The sequence below is a fragment of the Balaenoptera acutorostrata genome, chromosome 10 (genome assembly GCF_949987535.1).
Source record: "Balaenoptera acutorostrata chromosome 10, mBalAcu1.1, whole genome shotgun sequence".
In the NCBI taxonomy this organism is placed as follows: Eukaryota; Metazoa; Chordata; class Mammalia; order Artiodactyla; family Balaenopteridae; genus Balaenoptera; species Balaenoptera acutorostrata.
The window spans coordinates 84,617,930-84,638,895 of NC_080073.1; the positions used below are offsets into that span (position 1 = coordinate 84,617,930).

Here is a 20,966-nt window from a genome sequence, read left to right on the forward strand (position 1 = left end):
GTTTTCATTTCAGTTATTGTATTGGTCATCTCTGTTTGTTTGTTCTTTAATTCTTCTAGGTCTTTGTTAATCATTTCTTGCATCTTCTCAATCTTTGCCTCCATTCTTATTCCGAGGTCCTGGATCATCTTCACTATCATTATTCTGAATTCTTTTTCTGGAAGGTTGCCTATCTCCACTTCATTTAGTTGTTTTTCTGGGGTTTTTTCTTGTTCCTTCATCTGGTACATAGCCCTCTGCCTTTTCATCTTCTCTGTCTTTCTGTAACTGTGGTTTTTGGTCCACAGGCTGCAGGATTGTAGTTTTTCTTGCTTCTGTTGTCTGCCCTCTGGTGGTTGAGGCTATCTAAGAGGCTTGATGGGAGGCTCTGGTCGGAAGCCTCCTTTTTAAAAAAATATTTATTTATTTATTTGGTTGCACCGGATCTCAGTTGCGGCAGGTGTGCTCCTTAGTTCTGGCATGCATGTGGGATCTAGTTCCCTGACAAGGGATCAAACCCGGGCCCCCTGCTTTGGGAGTGCAGAGTCTTAACTGCTGGACCACCAGGGAAATCCCCCTAGTCTGTTCCATTTTATTGCTAACAATATTCCACGTATGAATACATGACAATTTGTTTATCCATTCACCTGTTGATGGACATTTGAGTTGCTTGCAGCTATGAAAAAAGCTGCTATGAACGTTTGCAAACAGTTCTTTGTGTGGACACTTAGGAATGAAATATTAGGGTTGTATGATAAGCATCTGTTTGTAAGAAACTGCTAAACTGTTTTCCAACGTGGCTGTGCCATTTACACTCCCATCAGCAATGTAGAGAATTCCAGTTATTCCATATCCTTGGTGATCCTTGGTGTTGTCTGTATTTCTGTTTCAGGCATTCTACTGGGTGTGAAGTGCTGTCTCATAGAAGTTTTAATTTTCTGCATGATGATTAATGATGTTGACTGTCTTGTCATGTACTTATTGGTCCTGATGTGTTTTTTATTCAAGTCATTTTTACTATTACTTCTCTTATAAGTTACAGGCCTTGATGGTTTGGCTCCTCTAAGACTTTTGAATGCCCATATACATTTTAGAATCAGCTTGCTCATTTCTACAAAAGACTGCTGTAATCTTTATTAATATGGCAATGAGCCTAGAGATCAATTTGAGGAAGAATTGATATCTTAACAATATTAAGACTTGTAATCCTGAACAAGGCTATCTTTCCATTAAAAAAACCCTGCTTCTTTAATTTCTCTCACTAACATTTTATAGTTTTTAGTGTAGTAGGCTTGCATATCTTGATTAAATTCATCCTTAAGGGTTATTTTTTGTATTATTGTATATTATATTGAAATTGTTAATTTTCCAATTGTTCATTACTGTTATGTAAAATACAATTGATTTTTTTTTTGTATATTGACCTTATATCTTGTGATCTTGCTAAATGTACTTGTTAGGCTAATAGCTGTTTTGTAGATTCATTAGGAGGTTCTCTGCAAACAATTATGATTTTCTACATAAAAATAGTTTCATCTGTGAATAAAATATTTTTGCTTTTTCTTTCAAATCTTTATGGGTGTTATTTCTACTTTTTTTCCTTGTTTGCCTGGCTAGTACCTTGATTTCTTCCTGATCTTATGGGACAGTATTTCTTCATTAAGTATGATGTTGGATTATGGGTTTTTCTGTAGATACACTTTAGAAGATTGAGGAAATTCCTTTCTATTACTAGTGCTGTCCTTCTCAGGGATAAAATCATGATGTATGTGATTTTGAAATGTCTTATTACTAGTGATGATCACTTTGGTCATTGAGTTAAGGTGATACTTGTCAGATTTCTCCACTATAAAATTACTATTTATAATAAATACGTATCCTGTGGGAGATGTGTTTAGATTATGCAAATATCTTTTTTCTCATTGTACTGTTGCCCACCAATTTTATTTTTTATTTTTAAATTTTTTTTTGAATTTTAGAATTTTATTTATTTTTTTATACAGCAGGTTCTTATTAGTTATCTATTTTATACATATTAGTGTATACATGTCAATCCCAATCTCCCAATTCATCACACCACCACCACCCTGTTGCCCACCAATTTTAGCATCCACAAATGATTCTTGACTACAACAGTTATTTCTGAGATGTTTGCCTAATGGAAAATTTCTATTTCCATCATTCTTTCTATTTGTTATTTTGAATTCTATTGCAAGGAAAAACTATTCCTTTTCTCCTATTTATTTATTGTTGATTTTCTTTATTTGTAAAAGTAGTGACAAAGTTGTGCAACCAACAACCTTATATAAATCTGGAATTTTTGTCTTCTTTAACCATGTTTTAAACTGAAGTATAGTTAATTTACAATGTTGTGTTAGTTTCAGGTGTACAGCAAAGTGATTCAGCTATATATAATGGATGAATATATATATATATATATACACACATATATTTAGCTGAACATATATACACACACACACACACACACACACACATATATATATATATATATATATATATATATTCTCATTAAGATTCTTTTCCATTATAGGTTATTACAAGATATTGGATATAGTTCCCTGAGCTATACAGTAAGTCTTTGTTGGTTATCTATTTTACATATGGTAGTGTGTATATGTTAATCCCAAACTCCTAATTTATCTCCCCGCTCTGCTTTCCCCTTTTCTATGTCTGTGAGTCTATTTCTGTTTTGTAAATAAATTCATTTGTATCATACTTTAGATTCCACATATAAGTGATATCATGATATTTGTCTTTCTCTGTCTGACTTACTTCACTTAATATGATAATCTCTAGGTTAGAGATTTGTTCCTGGACTCTAAAAGCTTGTTCTATACATCTCTAGGTTACTGGTCAGCCAAAGATTTGAGAGGAGTTCTTATCTAGTTTTTGGGTTTGTACCTTTGCAGTTTCCTCCTTCCTGGGATTTCTCCTCCTTAATTTCCGGGTAGGATAGCTCTCTTTTTCAAAGGGTCAAATGCCCTCCAGTTTCTCTTTGCTTTTGATCACTCCCACTGACTTCAAACAGTTATTATCTATATTTTACTTTTACAGAATTTATCATTGTTATTGGCCGGAGAGTTAGTCTAGTGCAGCATACTGTCTTTGTTTGTTGTAAATTTTCTGATTAAAAAAGATTTTTTTTTTCTCTCCGTGTTGGACTACAGTGTAGAAACAGTGAATTCTAGAAGCCCAAGGGTGGAAGAGCCATTTGAGTTAATGTTTAATCTTCATTTTTTTTTTTAAGTTTAATTTTTATTTATTTATTTATTTATTTATTTATTTATTTATTTATTTATGGCTGTGTTGGGTCTTCGTTTCTGTGAGAGGGCCCTCTCTAGTTGTGGCAAGTGGGGGCCACTCTTCATCGCGGTGCGCAGACCTCTCATCATCGTGGCCTCTCCCGTTGCGGAGCACAGGCTCCAGACGCGCAGGCTCAGCAATTGTGGTTCACGGGCCCAGTTGCTCAGCGGCATGTGGGATCCTCCCAGACCAGGGCTCGAACCCGTGTTCCCTGCATTGGCAGGCAGATTCGCAACCACTGTGCCACCAGGGAAGCCCCTTAATCTTCCTTTGATACACCAAAATCCCCTTATAACTCACCACTTTTTGAATCGTCTCGGGCCATTTTTTCCCATTCCACTTTTTTTATAATTAATTTTTATTAGAGTATAGTTGCTTTATCCATTCCATTTTTTTTTATACTTTATATTTTTACGGGGCTATTCTGTGTTAAAATTTGCCTCATTTCTATTTCCACTTTCTGGTCTTAATTCTGTAGATTAGCAAAAGCCTAACCACTTATGAAATCTCATTTAATCATCATAACTGTCATGTGATGTAGATACCGTTTTTCCTATTATACCATAGACTGCTCATTATTCCCTAGTAGTAGTTCTCCCTCCTCCCATATTATTTCAGATAGGTTATGACTACTCAGAGTAAAAATGCTTTCACAACCTCCCTTTCAGCTTCATGTGGTTGTAAGATGCTAGGCAATGGGATGTAGGAGAAATCCCCTCTGGCTGTTTCCTGGAGTCTTTCTTAAAATACTATTGAAGCCCTCTCTTTGGCCATCTTCTTTCATCAGTTCTGTCATATCCTGGAATAATGATGTAATGGCTGGAGCACTAGATACCATTTTGGACCACAAAAATGTGGACCGTATCCTAAGAATAGCAGAGTTCAAAGGAGTGTGGTCCTGAGTTTTTTTGTGGAACAGAACTATCATACTGGCTCTGAGTCTTCTACCTCTGGATTTTGAAGCCACTTCTATCTTTTTGAAGCCAAATATTTTTAGATATGTGTTAAGGATTAGCAGAACCTAATCCTAAATGAAATCCCCAACTTACAGAAGAAAGTACTAAGCTTCAGGATGGTTAAATAACTTGCATAAAAAGCAGGAAGCAGAGCCTGAATTTTTTCCAGGAAGGCCTGACTGCTGCAAAGTGGATGTGGGCCACTGGCCCACACACCACCCCACACCTCCTAGTGCATTAGCTACTCCAGTTATTTTGTCGATTTAGTCAGTTTTCACACATTGCCATCAGACCCAAGATCTAGGCTCAGTGACTATCCCTGAGTTATATATATTTTTTGGTTTATTTTGGTTAGGTTTGGCCTCTGATTTTAGTTAATTTTAAATTCCTTTGATTTCAGATAATATTATAGAATATATTATTAATCTTTCCAAGTTTTGGGGCATGTAAAATATTAGTGGATGTTGTGTGTTTGGGAGTAGGGAAGGCACAGGGTCCTGACAGTTAACCTATTATAGCGCTAGCTTTTCATGGCTATTTGCTTGGCAACTAGTGATGAGCATAGAAATTGGTTCCCATTGGTGCATATGTTATAGCCAGTTCTGTCCTAAGCCAATGACAGCATAAAAAAGATACATACCCCTCCCTTTACTCCCTTCCTCTGCCCGCCACCCTTTTGCTATTGAATAGGTAAAACATACGCAGATTGCTGAGAAATAAAATATTGCCTGCCATATCAGAAAACTAATGATGTCACAGTCATCAGTGATTGCAGTAGAGGTGAGCCCAGAGGGAACTCAGGAAGGAAACAAAGAATATCTGCCGTGTAGCAGCCATCAGACTGCAGCCACTCCCAAAGGTGAGAGCTGAGGGAACTCAGGATGAGAAAACACAGGATATTGGCCCCAGGTAACTGAGGTGCATATCAAAGGAATGATATCAGTGAGCCCAGACTCCTGCATCCTCCCATACATAGAAAAGCACCAAATTCCTTACCTTGAGATCCCTAGTTTTCTTTTATTAACAGTACTCTTTTGTTCCTACTACCTGCCCTTTGTTGCAAAACTCCTATATATCCTAGCTCCCTCCTTGCCTCCTCAGAGCAGTTTTCTCAAGGTTACTTGAGAAAGTCTCCTGGGTTTGCGGTCCTCAGTATGTCCCCTGTATAAAACATAACCCTGAACTTTTAGGTTGTGAATATATTTTTTTAGTTGACAATGCAAAACTAAAAACATAACAACAGGACAAGGCACATAATAAGTAAATCTCCTTCCCATTCCAGTTCCTTAGGCAATACAGTTTCTTTCCTCCCAGAGATATTGTATGCATATTTCAGCATATGTGTATATATTTATCTTTTTAAATATCAGAATATTAGACATTTTGTAACTTGATTTTTTCAGTTAATTCCACTATATACACCTTCATTTATTCTTTATTGATAAATGTTGTTTCCATTTTTTTGATTACAAATAATACCACATGAATAGGCTTGTACATATCTTATTTCATACATATATGAGTATATTAATAGAATAAATTCCTAAAGTGGAATTGCTGGGTTTAGGATATGTAGATGACATTTTAAAACTTATATTTTTGCCACCAGTTTTGGTACCACAAAAGAATACATGTAAGATATGTAAACTCTAAAGCATAATTTTGTCATAATCAACACTCATGGTTTTTACATTTTTATGACAGCTTGATGGCACACATATATGGTCCTAAACACTATATTGTTCAGTTTTGCTTGTATTGATTTCCCTTTAGAACATTCATGTTTTAGATCATAACATTATTTTAGCTTTAATAGAGTGAATACACATTACATCTCTCAATTAAGTAATAAGAATGTCACATACATTAGTGACATTACTGAATGTCACATACATTAGTGACATTCAGTAAGTTGTTTCACCAAACATTAAGTTCCCAAAGTTAAACTTTAGACTCTAAATATGACAGGATGAGGTATCAGAGGGTTCTTAAATGCCTTATTCCCTGTTGAAAATCTTCAGGTTACTCCTATCAGCATTTAGATTGGGCTTCATTTATTTAAAAAACAAACATACTCTGAATTTCAACGTAGCTTATCTCTCTTTATTTCAACGTAGCTTATCTCTTTTTAGTTTTGCTTGTTTTGAAGAGTTATGAAAAGTATCATACTTTTCTGTAGTCTCCTTGGTCTTGTTTTTTTTCCAATCAATCTGTATGTGGCATATCCATCCATATCATTGCTTGCAGGTATAACCCATCCATTTTTATTTCTGATGGTATTCTACAGTTCAGTTATCTATTCCCCTATTATGGAAAGGTATTTGGGTTGTTTTAGTTTGGCATGTCCATGTTTGATTTTGACATGTATTTTCCAAATTATCCTTTGAGAGTGGACAAACTTTTCCCCCAACCATCATTAAATAAGAATTCACAGTTGCATTTTGATTGAGTTTGGTTGGCATTTCTGAAGCAATATTCCTGATCCCAAAGCAGTTTTACGAACTCTCTCGTGGGCATTATGAAAGAGATGGAAACAAGGCTTCTGCTCCAGGAGGCCTCAGTGGGGGCTGTGACTAGCCCTAGACCATCCCATCAGCTAGTGCCAAGCTGGGAGGCTTTAGATATCTGAGACATTTGTTTTATAACCACCAAAATCTCCACAAAATGCTCTTTGACCTTGGCTGTTTTCTGAATTTGTTAGAGGGGCAAATGAAAAGAGATCTTTTTGCTTCTGAAAAAGTGTATTGTGACCCAGGGAGAAAAAATAAATCAGATTGACACTGTGGAGAGAAGCAAAGAGTTGTCAGGTCCCAAGAGGAAGCTGTAGTCAGCAAAGGGGCATTGGGGGTTTAGAACCGCCCTCCCGCTAGAGGGAAAAGAGAGATCAGAGTCCAGATTTGTTATTCTCGTTCCTTGAAAGGATATCGCTTCTCAGAATCCAGATCCTATCTGGGGAGGGAATCTCCTGAATTAGTTTTCCCCCGGAAAAATCCCTGGCTTGCCCAGGAGTAACTCTAGGCTGGAAATCCCCAGATCCAGCGGGCAGTTTCTCTACTGCCCTGCGGAATTGCCTCGCAGTGTAGTCTTTCCTCACTCACAGTCCTGGGAGAGCAGTTCTCCTCTCCCTTGGCACCAGGCTGCGATCTTCCTCCGGGCTCTGACCCCTGCACTCGAGGCTCTTTGTTCACCTCTGCCCAGTGGGGAAGCACGGGCTGGTCCAGGCAGGGCCTGCCACCCAGGGATACTCCTGCCTACCTAGAGACCCCTAAACTCTGCTTGCTCTCATTCATCCCAAGGCTCGTTGCATCCTCTGCTTTCCTTTCTCTCTCAGGTCCCTCATGCCACGCGGTGAGAGAAAGGGTGTGAGAAGAGAGAGACTTAATTATAAGAAGCTTTAACCATCTACTCTCCCTCTTCTCTTTCCAGAAATGACAGAGAGACCTAAGAAAGTAATAGGTGTAAATAAAATTTGAAAATTGAAGCAGTTTACTCAAGTCTGCTGTGTACAGCTTTTTCTTTCTCTTTCCAGACCTGCTTTCTCATCCTTGTCCTCCTGTTGGGGTTTCACTTCCCTGTCGCCCTCAACCTGATCTGACATCTTCTATGTGGCCACTGGTGATGTTGCAGAGTCCCTGGATCCTGCTGGACATTGGACGCAGGGCAGCCCTTTTCTACCGTGCAGCAGCCAAAGGTCACAATCTGGTTTTCTAATCAGAGAACCTGGAGAGATATCTGAAGGGAGAACAACAAGTCAAGGTTTCCAGTCTATTCCATCAGGTTGCATTCTTCCCCCTTCATATTCATTCTGTTTACAAAAGTATGTCTACCCCACAAAGTACATTTAAATAATAGTTCGTTTTACCAATTTTATTAACTGCCTACTAAGAGCTTCAAATCGGAGAACATGACTTAATGTTAAGCTTGTTCAAATAGTGGAATGAGCTCTTGGACCCCGTTACTCTGTGTAGGCTCTTCTGTAAAACCCGGTTCTCCAGGATGGAAACCCCTGTATTAAAAGGGGCTCATTTGAAATTTGTCAGTGAGTGAAGGTACAGTAAATGGCCACTGAAAACACAGCAAAGATGACAACTTGGCATTTTTACAGGCCTTTTACTTTGAAAACATTTGAAGCACTTTTAATAAACGATGTTTTAAAAGTGGGTTTTGTGACGATGTCCTGAGACTTTCGGAGAGGGCAGGGATTAAACAAAGTTTTCTGAGCCTGGAATACACTTAGGAATTCTCTCTGATCATATCATTTTATAGATCAGAAAACCAACATCTAGGGAGGTGAACAGATTTGCTCAAGTTAACTTAGTGAGTGGCGTCCCTGGGACTGGTATGTTAGGAGATCAGAATGATCAAGAAAACGCCCTGAGCACACACAGCCTATGTACTTCCTTTTTGTCCCAATCCAAATCTCCAGAGCCAGGGAGTAAGTAGCTCTTTAGGTATCTCTGAGATCACACTAGTGAGTGTCCAGGAGTAAAGGTGAGGAGATAGAGGCACTGTGCTGTGAAAGGGATGTGTGTTTGTTTTGTGTGTGGAGGATGGGAGTCAGCATTTGATTGTGGGACTTGGATTGTTCTCAAGTAGTGGATTTGCTTTGCACGTTCTCAGACAGGGTAGGAAGAGTGCTAGGAAGCTCAAGACCCAGGAATCTAAAGTTCTTTGTAAAGGACATTTTATAAACAAAGTTTTCTGAGCCTGGAATACACTTAGGAATTCTCCCTGATCATATCATTTTATAGACCAGAACACCAACATCTAGGAAGGTGAACAGACTTGCTCAAGTTAATTTAGTGAGTGGCGTCCCCGGCACTGGAACTCACGTCTCTTCTCAGTCCAGGGTTATGTATCCTATGTCTCCTCCAGGCGTGCTTCACACATTCCGCCAGGCTAGTGTGAACAGTCTGCTGCTGGTCACATCGCTCCACACTGACTCTTACCGTCCTCTCCCAGGCGCCCTTGTCCTCAGGAAGGTCTCTCACTACTGGGGGGCTCTTAAAAGCAGCAGGGGAGACCACAAGCTTTAAAGGTCTTCAAGCCAGTGAGGGTCCAGGACTGCAGGCTGGGAAGTCATAAGTCGGGACTGGGAGTGGTGGGTTGCTAATCAGGGAAAACTTCTCAGCAGAGAAGGACCATGCCATATTTGGAACAGGGAGGGCAAATGGATTGGTTGTGGGGAGAAGTGCTTGATCAGAAGGTATTTTTGTTTACTGACTCTGCTGTAGCAAAAGTGAAAGTAAATTGAGGAGACCTTATGAGAACAAATGGTACAGGAAAGCTTGATAAGCACAGCCGTCAGGCAGGGGATTTCCTTCTTAGCTGCTTATATAAACTGGAGGCCAGGACCTTTTCTCTGTCTCCTGATTCTGCGTCCCTGATTGAAGAAATGGCTGCCAAGCTCTGTGTAACTTGGGATTGGATAATGGGGATGGGGGGATGGAGAAAGGGAGAGCACCTCCGAGATACTGGAGAGCTCTCAGGAATGGATGAGGGAGAGTGCTGGGTAGGTGGGGTGGCTGGGAAGGCATCTGGAAGAGGATGAGAGAGGCATTGATACCTACCAAATGTGAGGAAGGTTTCCATGTAGAGAACCAGGTCGTTTGGCTCCTGAGTTCTCTTTTGTTGAGACCTTGCACTGGCCACTGTTGGGTGGGTACATGGTAGGAAGTGGGAGTGGGCTTTGTGCTCTGCAGGGCTGGCAAGACTTGAAATTATGGAAATATTGTCTTGATCCCTTTCTCCCTTATCCTGTTTAGGGGTCCAGGGCTCTTAAGCTTCCTTCTCTTCCCAAAAGAGAGGTTCACAGAATTCATTTATCTTAAGTTGTTAATGCCCTGATACATTGCCTTATGTAAGAATATATGCTCTACAAAAAGAACTTGGAATGAGGGCAATGCTTAGCACAGAATAGTGAGAGTTCAGTGAAGAAATGTCTGTGGCATCTAGATTGGGAAGATTTTTTTTTTTTTAATTTATTTTTGGCTGTGTTGGGTCTTCGTTTCTGTGCGAGGGCTTTCTCCAGTTGCGGCAAGCGAGGGCCACTCTTCATCGCGGTGCGCGGGCCTCTCACTATCGCGGCCTCTCTTGTTGCGGAGCACAGGCTCCAGATGCGCAGGCTCAGTAGTTGTGGCTCACGGGCCTAGTTGCTCCGTGGCATGTGGGATCTTCCCAGACCAGGGCTCGAACCCGCGTCCCCTGCATTGGCAGGCAGATTCTCAACCACTGTGCCACCAAGGAAGCCCGGGAAGATATTTTTGAATGAAGCCTGAAAGAGGTCCTCCAAGGCTTTCCAGTGACAAGACAGGGAGAGATTCCCCGTGTTCAGATTATTGAAGTAAGACTTAGATATACTCCCTACTTTCTGTGAGTGGGGCCCTGATGGGATTAAAGGAGGAGATCATAGTCTATAATAGGTAGATATAAAAACACAGAAAATACATATGGACAAGTGATACTGAACATAGGGTCATTAAAATAAGCTAGTTGTTATTTTTTTTAAAAGTACTGACAGTACAGAAAAGATGTGTCCTAAACAGGGTTTCCATGTAAAGTAGTCATAGTCATGGAGGACAGCCACGTGGGTATTCCGTTAGGCCGTCAAGCCTTGGAAATTCTCTTTGAGTGGTGTTTTTAGATTCTGGTGTACATTTCTGGTTGCTTTCTAGTTGTATTCAGTTTTTGATATTTGACAAACTTTATCTGGATAGGAGACAGGTAAATAAGGTGGGAAATGGTTGATAACATTTTGGGATGGATAAGAGGTATGGTTACAAAGGAATAAGACTGGTTTTCTTGCATTATGACCTGGAAATTTCAAAAGAGAAGTTTCAAAAAAGGGAGGGGTACAGGTTGTTGTAATGGACCAGGAGGACCAGACACGAAGTGAAGGGTCGGAGTAATGAAGGAGGGGGCACGAAGGGCGCAAAAGGTGGCAGGCCTTCTAGGCAACTGTCTCTTGGTCTTTGTTGTCCAGGTGAACATCCATTCTCAGAAATGGGAATTAATGACCTTCACTGTCCACTCAGAAGGCAGAGTGAAGAACATCAATGAACATGTCCGGTCTAAGACCAAGGTTCCCGTGCATGACCAGGTCCTCCTGCTGGGCTCAAAGACCCTAAAGCCCCAGAGAACGCTGTCATCGTATGGCATCGACAAGGAGATGACCATTCACCTCACCCTGAAGGTGGTGAAGCCCAGTGATGAGGAGCTGCCCTTGGAATTGGTGGAGTCCGGTAATGAGGGGCAGAGGCACCACCTCCAGGTGCGAAGGTCCAGCTCAGTGGCCCAGGTGAAAGAGATGATCGAGACAAAGACTGCCATACCCCCTAAGAAGCAGGTTGTGACTTGCAATGGAAAGAAACTGGAAGATGGGAAGATCATGGCAGATTATGGCATCAAAAAGGGCCATTTACTCTTCCTGACGTACCCTTGCATTGGGGGGTGACCACCCTGGGGATGGAGTGATATCAGGAGCAAAAGACCTTATTTCCTTTTGCTCCTTACTAGCCACACCCTTTGAAAATTTCCCAAAACTAATGAGAAAGATGAATAGCAAGAGAAGTCTTGGAGTGGACTGGCGAGGAAGAATGTAGGATATTTCTAACTCATTGCTTCTTTCATTCTAACATGATTGAATAATTGGCAAAATTTTGTATAACGTATTATATATAGATATAATATATTAGAATTTGAAGGCCTGTTAGAGACAGCTTTCAAAACCAGCTTGCAGTTTAATCCTTCCCTGGTTCCCTTTGACTCATAGAAAAACTCCTATTTCCTTTCCCAGCCAACAAGATAGTATGTTTTAGGTTGTGATCAATCTTCTTCTTCTTCTCCTTTTTTTTTTTTTCTTTAATTGGAGTATAGTTGCTTTACAATGTTGTATTAGTTTCTGCTGCACAGCAAAGTGAATCAGCTACTCCCACATTCTTCTAGTTACTGTGTTGGCATCTATGTTTAGCTCAGTGCTTCTTCTATCATATTACTGAATAATCGTTGAACCAAATTGACTTTCTACTTACAGAGAATAGTGAAATGGTTTATTACGAAGTGAATTATTTATTGTGACATGACTACAATCATATTAATAAATAATTTAGGAATTCAATTAAACTACCTCTCCTTATTGAAAGCTATTTGTTATGAAATGAAACTTGGCATTGTGCCCCTTCTTACTCTCTCTATTTCTCACATCCAGTTAAACCATTCTTATTTCTGGGGACAACGGTGGGCATGGCAAGATGTTCACCTTGGGGATCTAGAGACTTTATGTCTCTTGTGGGGCTCCTTGGGAATAGATATGCTTTAGGTGGGAACGGACTTTCTGAAAGTTGGGGGATTGTGGACCAGTCTCTGTCCTGCCTGCCTTAGGGTCTAGCAGGTCTTCTCTGGGTTGGGTGAGGGGGGTAAGGATTTGTTTCTGGGTTGACCCCAACGCTCTGTCCAAGTTCTGGCTAGTGGAGCTTTTTTCTCTCTGCTTCCTCCATCTTTCTCCCTTCGTTTACTCCTCCATCTCACCCTCATGTCTCCTTCCTGATCACATGTATGTTTTTCTTACAGTCTGAAACATGTCCACCCTCTTCTCCACTAGTCCGGTCTCTTCTTTATAACTTGCTCAAGAACCACTTCCTGCAGAAGAGTTTCCTGAACTTAACCCTGCTCAGCACAAACCACACTTATAGGTGTTGCTTATTACAATTATGAGTGAAGTGCTCTGAGGTGGGCACTATTTAACTGCATAGGTGGGCATTGGGTTGGACTGATTCCTCGAGACAAGAGACCATGGCTTCTTCTTTTGGATGGGGCCTCCTACAGGGTAGAGTCTATGATTTTATTGTCACGTAGGGATATGTCTGATGGCAGACACCATGGGGTCTTCCACGCTCTCTTCCATCAGACTGGAATCCATCATACATCATCGTACCAGCATATGGACTCTTGACGGGTGGTTATAGAATCCCCTGAGGATGGGGAAGGTCCTCCCAAAATCAAACTTTCTTTTTTTCAGCAGCCTAGGAGAAAGCCTGAAGGCCATTTCCCCCCTCACTAGACCTGCACGTATAAATGTCGGGATTTTCCCTACAGCACACGAACCTTTCCTGATGGGAGGAAGGGATCTCCCCCATTAACCATGGACTCCGTAAGGACAAATCTTGCAGATTCTCATACAGAAATGAGCAGCCTGAAGGCTAAACTGACTGACTTTCCAGTGGGCATTTCCCGCCTTGGGCCCTGGGGTAAAACTTCCTTCCCTCCCTGACTTACTCACTGTCTAGCTTGCCCTCTCCGAAGGCTCCCCAGGACCCTCCTCGCTGCCCCCTTCACTTCCTTATTCCTGAGGGTGTAGATGAGTGGGTTGAGGGCGGGTGTGATTACAGTGTAGAAAAGCGAAATGAACTTGCCCCGCTGTTGGTTGTAGCTGTGAGTGGGTTGCACGTAGCTGTAGATGGCTGAGCCACAGAACAGGCAGAGGGCTGTCAGTTGGGACCCACAGGTGCCCACCGCTTTCCTGCGGCTCCCTCCGGTCCTCATGCCCCATACAGCGCGGGCCACGGCGCCCCAGGAGGCCAGGATGACGGCGGACGGCGCCAGCAGGATGACCACGCGGGCAGCAAACATCTGGCGCTCGGCGGAGTCTTGGCCGCCGCCGCCGCAGGTCAGCTTGGGCAGCTTGGGCAGCGCGCAGATGAAGTGGTCCACCCGGCGGGGCGCGCACAGCGGCCGAGCCGCCAGCAGCGCCGTTTGCGCCGCAGAGTTGGTGAGGCCGCCGAGCCAGGAGGCGCGGGCCAGCGAGCGGCGGAGGCGCGGCGGGCGGCACACGGCGGCCGCGCGGTCCAGAGCCATCACCGCCGGCAGGACGCACTCGGCCGAGTCCCGCGCCAGCGACGCGCACAGCTGGGCCAGGCGGGGGCCGAGCTCCCGCCACAGCGCCCGGCCGCGCAGGTCGGCCAGCAGCGGTGGCCCCACGCTCGTGGTGAAGCCCTCGTCCACCAGGGCCGGGTGGCAGAGGAAGTAGTACATGGGCGTGTGCAGGCGTGGATCGAGTACCGCCAGCTGCACTAGCGCCGAGCTGCCCGTCAGAGTCAGGAGGTAGCCGAGGAGGACAAGGGCGAAGAGGACAGGCTGCAGGGAGGGCCAGTCGGAGAAACCCAGCAGGAGGAAGCGCTCCTCTGTGCTGTGGTTGGCCTAAAGCGGGAAAACTCGCAGAATGTTTGGAAGGACGATATATGCTTCACGAAAGGGTGATGTTACCCTTCCAAGCAAAGGAAAACCCGCGCCAGTGGGCGTGGGGTGGGAGAAGGGATGGCAGCAGACACAATGCTTATGTATCTACTGGAAGCTCAATTTTCAGATCTGAGCCCGTAGTTTATATTAGTATATCCTAGTTGATATATTTACCAGAAAATTCTATGAGGAAGATAGAATCTCCATCCTATAGATGAACAAACTTGGGCTCAAAAGGGTAAAGCATCCCAAGGTCATAGCTAGTGAGTGACCCCGTGGACTTGTACTAAAAGGCCTGTTTGATTTAGAAATCAGTACTCTTTCAGCTGCTTCTGGAAGGAGTCCTATGGTAAAAGTAGAAATCTAATCTTCGTCCCACATGATAACCCTTCAGGTATTTGAAGACAGATTTCACTCTGAGCCTCCCTCCTCTTTGTTTGCAATGTTTAGTGCCCAAAATTACACGCAATACTCCAGGTTTGATATAACCAACACTTGGTAGAGCAGAACTATCTCCTTCTTTGTTTCAGGTGCTCTACCTCTATTAATACAATCCATTATACTGCTGACTACTGAATTTTAATCTGTGGTGAATCTCTCTTCTAGGCTGCTTCTAATGTCCATGCCCCTCCTGCTTACTATCTAGTGTGATGATCATGAGCAACAAAGATTGGCACATGTGTACCAGCCTTTAAATCCAGAGTGATCTGGGTAAAATGAAAGTCAGGGGACCTGGGTTCCACCTAGCATAACTGCCTTTGACTAGTGATTTGATATGGGGAAGTCGCTTCATTTCCCTTTGCCTCAATTTTTTCATGTGTAGTAGGAGGATTGTACTCTATAACCTCTAAGGTTCCTGCATGTCTTCCTGGCTCTAATTTTAATAAATATTTTTCAAACAAATGAAAAGTGGATGCAGAAGCTTTTTAACCCTTGATAGTGATGCTCAATCAAATTTCCTGACGGTACAAAAACAATCATGGTTGATGTGATGGATAAAAGTCACATAGAAAGCTTTCTACTACATGGTTCCTGACGGGTATGATTATACAGATAGCTTGTTTTAAACATCATTTTCACTGTTCTTAATTTAAAACTCATCATCCCCTAATTTTTTATTTGTCAGGAAGGAACTCTCTTCCCCCTAAGAAAACATTATGTTTATATGGTTCTCTCATTTTATCTTCATCAGGCAGAACAAGTATTAATGTCGTGATGAAAAATAAGGGTTCAGGAGTCAGACCGCCCAAGTTCCATTCTTGCTTCTGCCATTTCTTAGCTGAACAACCTTGGGCAATGTTCCTTAACCTCTCTGTGCCTCAGTTTCCTCATATGAAAATAGAATTGATTAAGTAGCTCCAACGGGTAAAGCTCTTAGAACAGTTCCTGACACATAGTAGACGTTGAATAAATCACTATTTCACATCAGGAAACAGGCTTTTAGAGGGTTCCTACACTACTTAAGGACAGAACTGGTATGTACATATATACCCCTTTTCATATGTTAACTCTTATGTGAAAAAATAGATAATACTCCTATTTTATACAGTAGGATAGTAGGGTAATTGAGGTTAAATAACTTGCCCAAATTCACATGGTTTGTAAATGCCTCTCAGGATTTCAACCCCAATCTGATTAATTCTGGGATCCTTGCTTTTTTTTCTTTCTTTTCTTTTTTTTTTATGAACCAGGCTTTAATTATGCTAGGGACTGTGATGGATAAAACTACATACAAAGATTGACTTTTATTTCTGGATAATTTTATAGTCATACTGGAGATGAATAAAGTAGGAGAGTTGACATTCAGGCTTATGGTCCAATGGTGCTAGAGATGTTGAGTTACAGAGTCAAATTTTCTAATTCTCTGCTTACATAGACACACACCAGTTCAGCCAGGCAAGTCTTAAGTCATTCTTAGGCAAACCTACCAAATCCTGAAAACAAGCACACAGTGATCAAATTGCACAGACATCTTTACTGCATGTACACACAAATACCCAAACACATAGCTCAGACACATTTGTACACATACCCAAACACCCCATAATCCCCCTAAAGCATCCAGAAACCAAATCTGTTGTAAAAAATATTCTATAACGTGTCCCTACACATCATTTCGTATTCTAGAATGTGCCCCTATTCCATAAGACCACTTTTTAAAAGTGCAATGTGGTAATAAGCCTACCTTCATGTCTTATTCTCTGGCACTGATATCTAGGCCTTCAGTTTCCAGATGAGAAGTTGGTCTCTTGCTCCTGCTCTGGATTCTCTGGGTTTGAAATGACAGTGGAAGGGATGAAAGAAAGGCCCAATTACATGGCTGTTGATTTCTGGAACCGGTGTCTGAGATCAGGGCAGGTACCTCGAGAAGACAATGTGGGATGGGCAAAGCAGTTGTAGAGAATGAGAAAGGGTGTTGATGAGCGTCTACTAGAGAGAGAGCCAGGGAATCAACAATATCTGTTATTTAGAAGAGAGGATGGAGCTCTGGGGAATCTATGTCCCTCTCCCATAATTAGCCCTTTGTATGGAGGTGTCCAGAGAGAGCTCCCTCAGGGTAGGGAAGGGAAACTTCTGGAGGGAAAGGCCCTTTCGGATAGAGTGTCCCTGGCAGTGTGTGGAAGCCAGAGGCAGCACAATTCCTTCTCACATCATTGCTACTCTTAATTTTTAACTGATTTAGGATTGCATCCTCTGCTGAGTGACCTTAAGCCAGCTGTTTAACCTCAGTGATTCTCATCTGTAAAACATGGGTAGCAACCCTTACCTGTGCGAGATGCTGTAGATTCCATGATGTCATCCCCAGTTTTGAATGCAGCTTTGATTCTCATGTCATCAGCTTTGCCCCCTAACCCCCTTGTTGCTGTCATCCCCCACCTCACTCCCTTTGCTCCCCTTTATTCCTTGAAGAGTTTTGTCCCTGGCTCATGCTCACTCACTCCAGTGCGGCTACCATCACGATTCTCAGTGAATTCAGTATCCACGGAGATGATACTGTCTCCTCTCAGTTCCTTCCTCAGTAGCCATCTGAACATTTATCACTGTCCTTCACCTCCCTCACATCTTCACTCCTCTCTCTATCCGGCTTAGATTCCCTGGTCAGTCACTGTAATTAGTCCTTTGTGCACATACTATCAACGTTCCTGCTGAAATCCACCTCAGATCCTATCCTATCCCTACATTCGTTCAGCTGATCGTGGACGGAGAAAAGGCCACAGTCATGCCGAGAAATTTCATTTTACATTCATGACCACTAACTTCATTTTTAAATTTTCTGTCCAGTTTTATTGAGATATATTTGACGTATAACACTGTGTAAATGTAAGGTATACAAAGTCATGATTTCATACATCTATGTATCGTCAAGTGTTTATCACACTGAGGTTAGTTAGCACATTCTTCATCTCACATAATTATCATTTTGTTGTTGTTATGGTAAGAACATTAAAAATCTACTCTCATAGCAGCTTTTAAGTATTCAGTACAATGTTGTTAACTATAGTCACCACACTGTACATTAGGTCCCCAGTCATTTTACAACTGAGAGTTTATACCTTTAGAACGTCACCTCCCCATTTCCCCCACTCCTCAGCCCCTGGCAACCAACATTCTACTCTCTGTTTGGATGAGTTTAATGTTTTTAGAGTCTACTTATCAATGGTATTGTACACTATTTGTCTTTTTCTCTCTGACTTATTTCACTTACATAATGACTTCAAGGTACATCCATGTTGTAACAAATGGAAGGATTTCCTTATTTTTTATGGCTGAATAATATTCCATCATATTATATATATATATGTATAAATATAAATATTATATATAAATATTCATATTTTTAAATGCAACACATACACATATATATAAATACCAATTTACATTCTCACCAACAGTGCACCAGGATTCTCTTTTCTCCACATCCTCACCAACACTTGTTATCTCTCTTGTCTTTTTGATGATAGCTGTTGTGAAGAGTGTAAGGTGGTATCTCATTGTGGTTTTGACTTGCATTTCCCTGATGACTAGTGATGTCAAGCACATTTTCAGGTTCCTGGTAGCCCTTTGTAGGTCTTTGGAAAAACGTCTGCTCAGATCCCTTGTCCATTTTTTTTTTTTAATTTTATTGCATTTTTATTTATTTATTTATTCTTAAATTTTTTTGTATTTATTTTTGGCTGTGTTGGGTCTTCGTTTATGTGCGAGGGCTTTCTCTAGTTGCGGCAAGTGGGGGCCACTCTTCATCGCGGTGCGTGGGCCTCTCACTTCAGCGGCCTGTCTTGTTGCGGAGCACAGGCTCCAGATGCGCAGGCTCAGTAATTGTGGCTCACGGGCCTAGTTGCTCCGCGGCATGTGGGATCTTCCCAGACCAGGGCTCGAACCCGTGTCCCCTGCATTGGCAGGCAGACTCTCAACCACTGCGCCACCAGGGAAGCCCCTTTGTCCATTTTTTAATCACATTTTTTTTCCTCAAAAATGTCTATTCAAGTTCTTTGACAATTTTTTATGGATTTTTTTTTTGCTATTGAGTAATATGTGTGTATATCTATCTATCTATCTATCTATCTATCTATCTATCAATATTAACCCATTATCAGATATATGGTTTACAAATACTTCCTCCCATCCTCTAAGCTGCCTGTGGTTTAGGGCTTGTGAAGACAACTTGAATAATGTAGTAACACACAGAAACCTTCCCCACGGTGCCCTCCATTTTCTTTCCACGTCTCTCAGGATCTTTCAGAGTCTTTGTATTCATCTTGAATTTAACCTAAATGCTTCCTGCCTCAGTAAGGGTATTGGAAGGTCGTAGAAGGATGTGACTTTCTCCTGTGCCCACTCTCCCCAGATAGAGCCAGAAGTCTGAGGTCTGACATTCAAGGCTTCCAAGAATCCAGCCTCAAGTTTCCAAGCCCAGCATGTGTTCTGCTTTTCCTCTCATAAACTTGCTGCACTGATTGGATTGGATGACTCCCTGTGCTTCCCCACTTCTGTATCTTTGCACTGGCATTTCTCTTTGCTTGAACAAAATGCCCTCCTTGTTTCCTCTCACCTACCTCAGTCCTCCCAACCCCTCCAGATTCCGAACAAGCTTCACCTCCTCCAGGAAGCCTTTCCAAGTCTCCTCTTGCTTCCCAGAGCCTTTAGAGTTTGAGAAAACAAACATAATCTTCTTCACATTCTGCTTTTCATTTCATTATTTTCTGATTATAAAAATAATATATACCACTTATGGAAAAGCAGGAAATATAAGAGATAAATGGGTGAAAACAGAGATATATAAACATATAGGGAAAGAAAAAAGCCTATCTATAATTCATACAACCGATACTGTTAACTATCCACCATCAATAATTTAGGATATTCTCTTTCCCACTCTCTTTTTCCTTCATATTTTTACATAATTGAATTCATTATGGTTTCCATAAGTTTATTTTTTGTACTTGGCGTTAGTCATCTAGTATTATGATGAAAGAATGTCTACATTATTACATATATCTTGTATATATGAAAATATAATTTATATTTATTGATCATCTGCTAATGATCAGGCACTCTAATATCCACAAGATACATGTGTGCTCAATGTGTCAATTTATTATAATTTACTGTTGCCCCCTTCTTTGATATCCAGGTTACTTTAGTTTTCTTACAAAGCATTAAAGGTGACATTTCAAGAAACAGAATGAATTTTCTGTATTTTTATCTTTTTTTTTTTAAAGGAAAGAGTGGTGTGTATAGAACGATTGCATCAAATGCTTCCTTAGAATCCCTGGAGTCTGTCTATGTATGTATGTTTGCATGTATGTATCTATCAATCATCTATATCTATATCTACCCCTCTAGTGACAAAGTGGAAAGAGTGTATTAGATTCTGGCCATGAAGCCCGATCTTGAACAACTCATTTGACATCTGTGAGCAGTTTTGGTGGATAGGCAGATTGATAATGTTGCGTATCCCTTCAGGGTGATGAGGAGGGAGAGAGGGAAGGGAGGCTCCCAGGGGAGAGCTGGAGTGGGTCTGGGGTTGGGTGAGAGTGAGGGAGAATGAGGAGAATAGAAAAGAGATGCTGAGTGGAGGAGGAAGGCAAAGAGCCTTTACCAGATCACGGAGAATGTTTTGCACAAGGGACACTGTGGGGCCTTGACAATTACCTGCAGACTTGAAAGGCAGAAGAAAGGCGGGTGAATAGAGGAGTGGGTGGCATCTTTGAAGCCCAAAGTCTGCACCTAGATCCCACTTCCTGTTTTTCTCCGTTCTCAGAGGACCAATCCGGGATTCTTCCGAGCTGCAAGCCAGGTCAGCTCCTTCTCCTCTTTCCCCTTACATCTCCGGAGGAACCAAGGCCCCTGTGTCTCAGCCCCATGGCGCCTGAGTTTCTCCCACGTTCCTCTCCTCACTCTTTCCTAGTTGACCCTGACAGGGAAGAGTTAAGGCCAATGAGCGCACACACCGTAGGGAGGCGGAGAGGCTGA

At 41.8% G+C, this 20,966-nt stretch overlaps 2 protein-coding genes across 2 annotated transcripts; one reads left to right on the plus strand and one right to left on the minus strand.

Annotated features, from left to right (window-relative positions):
* Positions 1–9,606: 9,606 nt before the first annotated feature.
* On the plus strand, positions 9,607–12,335 carry UBD (ubiquitin D). The gene is made up of 2 exons (XM_007179088.1): positions 9,607–9,672; positions 11,242–12,335. Exons 1-2 carry the CDS (start codon positions 9,655–9,657, stop codon positions 11,710–11,712), a joined length of 489 nt encoding a protein of 162 aa, XP_007179150.1. The 5' UTR covers positions 9,607–9,654; the 3' UTR covers positions 11,713–12,335.
* A 1,197-nt stretch (positions 12,336–13,532) lies between these two features.
* Positions 13,533–16,683, minus strand: LOC103003009 (putative olfactory receptor 2I1). Its single transcript, XM_057555773.1, has 2 exons — positions 16,678–16,683; positions 13,533–14,453 (listed from the first exon to the last, which is right to left on the minus strand). The coding sequence occupies exons 1-2, from the start codon at positions 16,681–16,683 to the stop codon at positions 13,533–13,535; spliced, it is 927 nt and encodes a 308-aa protein (XP_057411756.1).
* Between the last annotated feature and the right edge of the window lie 4,283 nt (positions 16,684–20,966).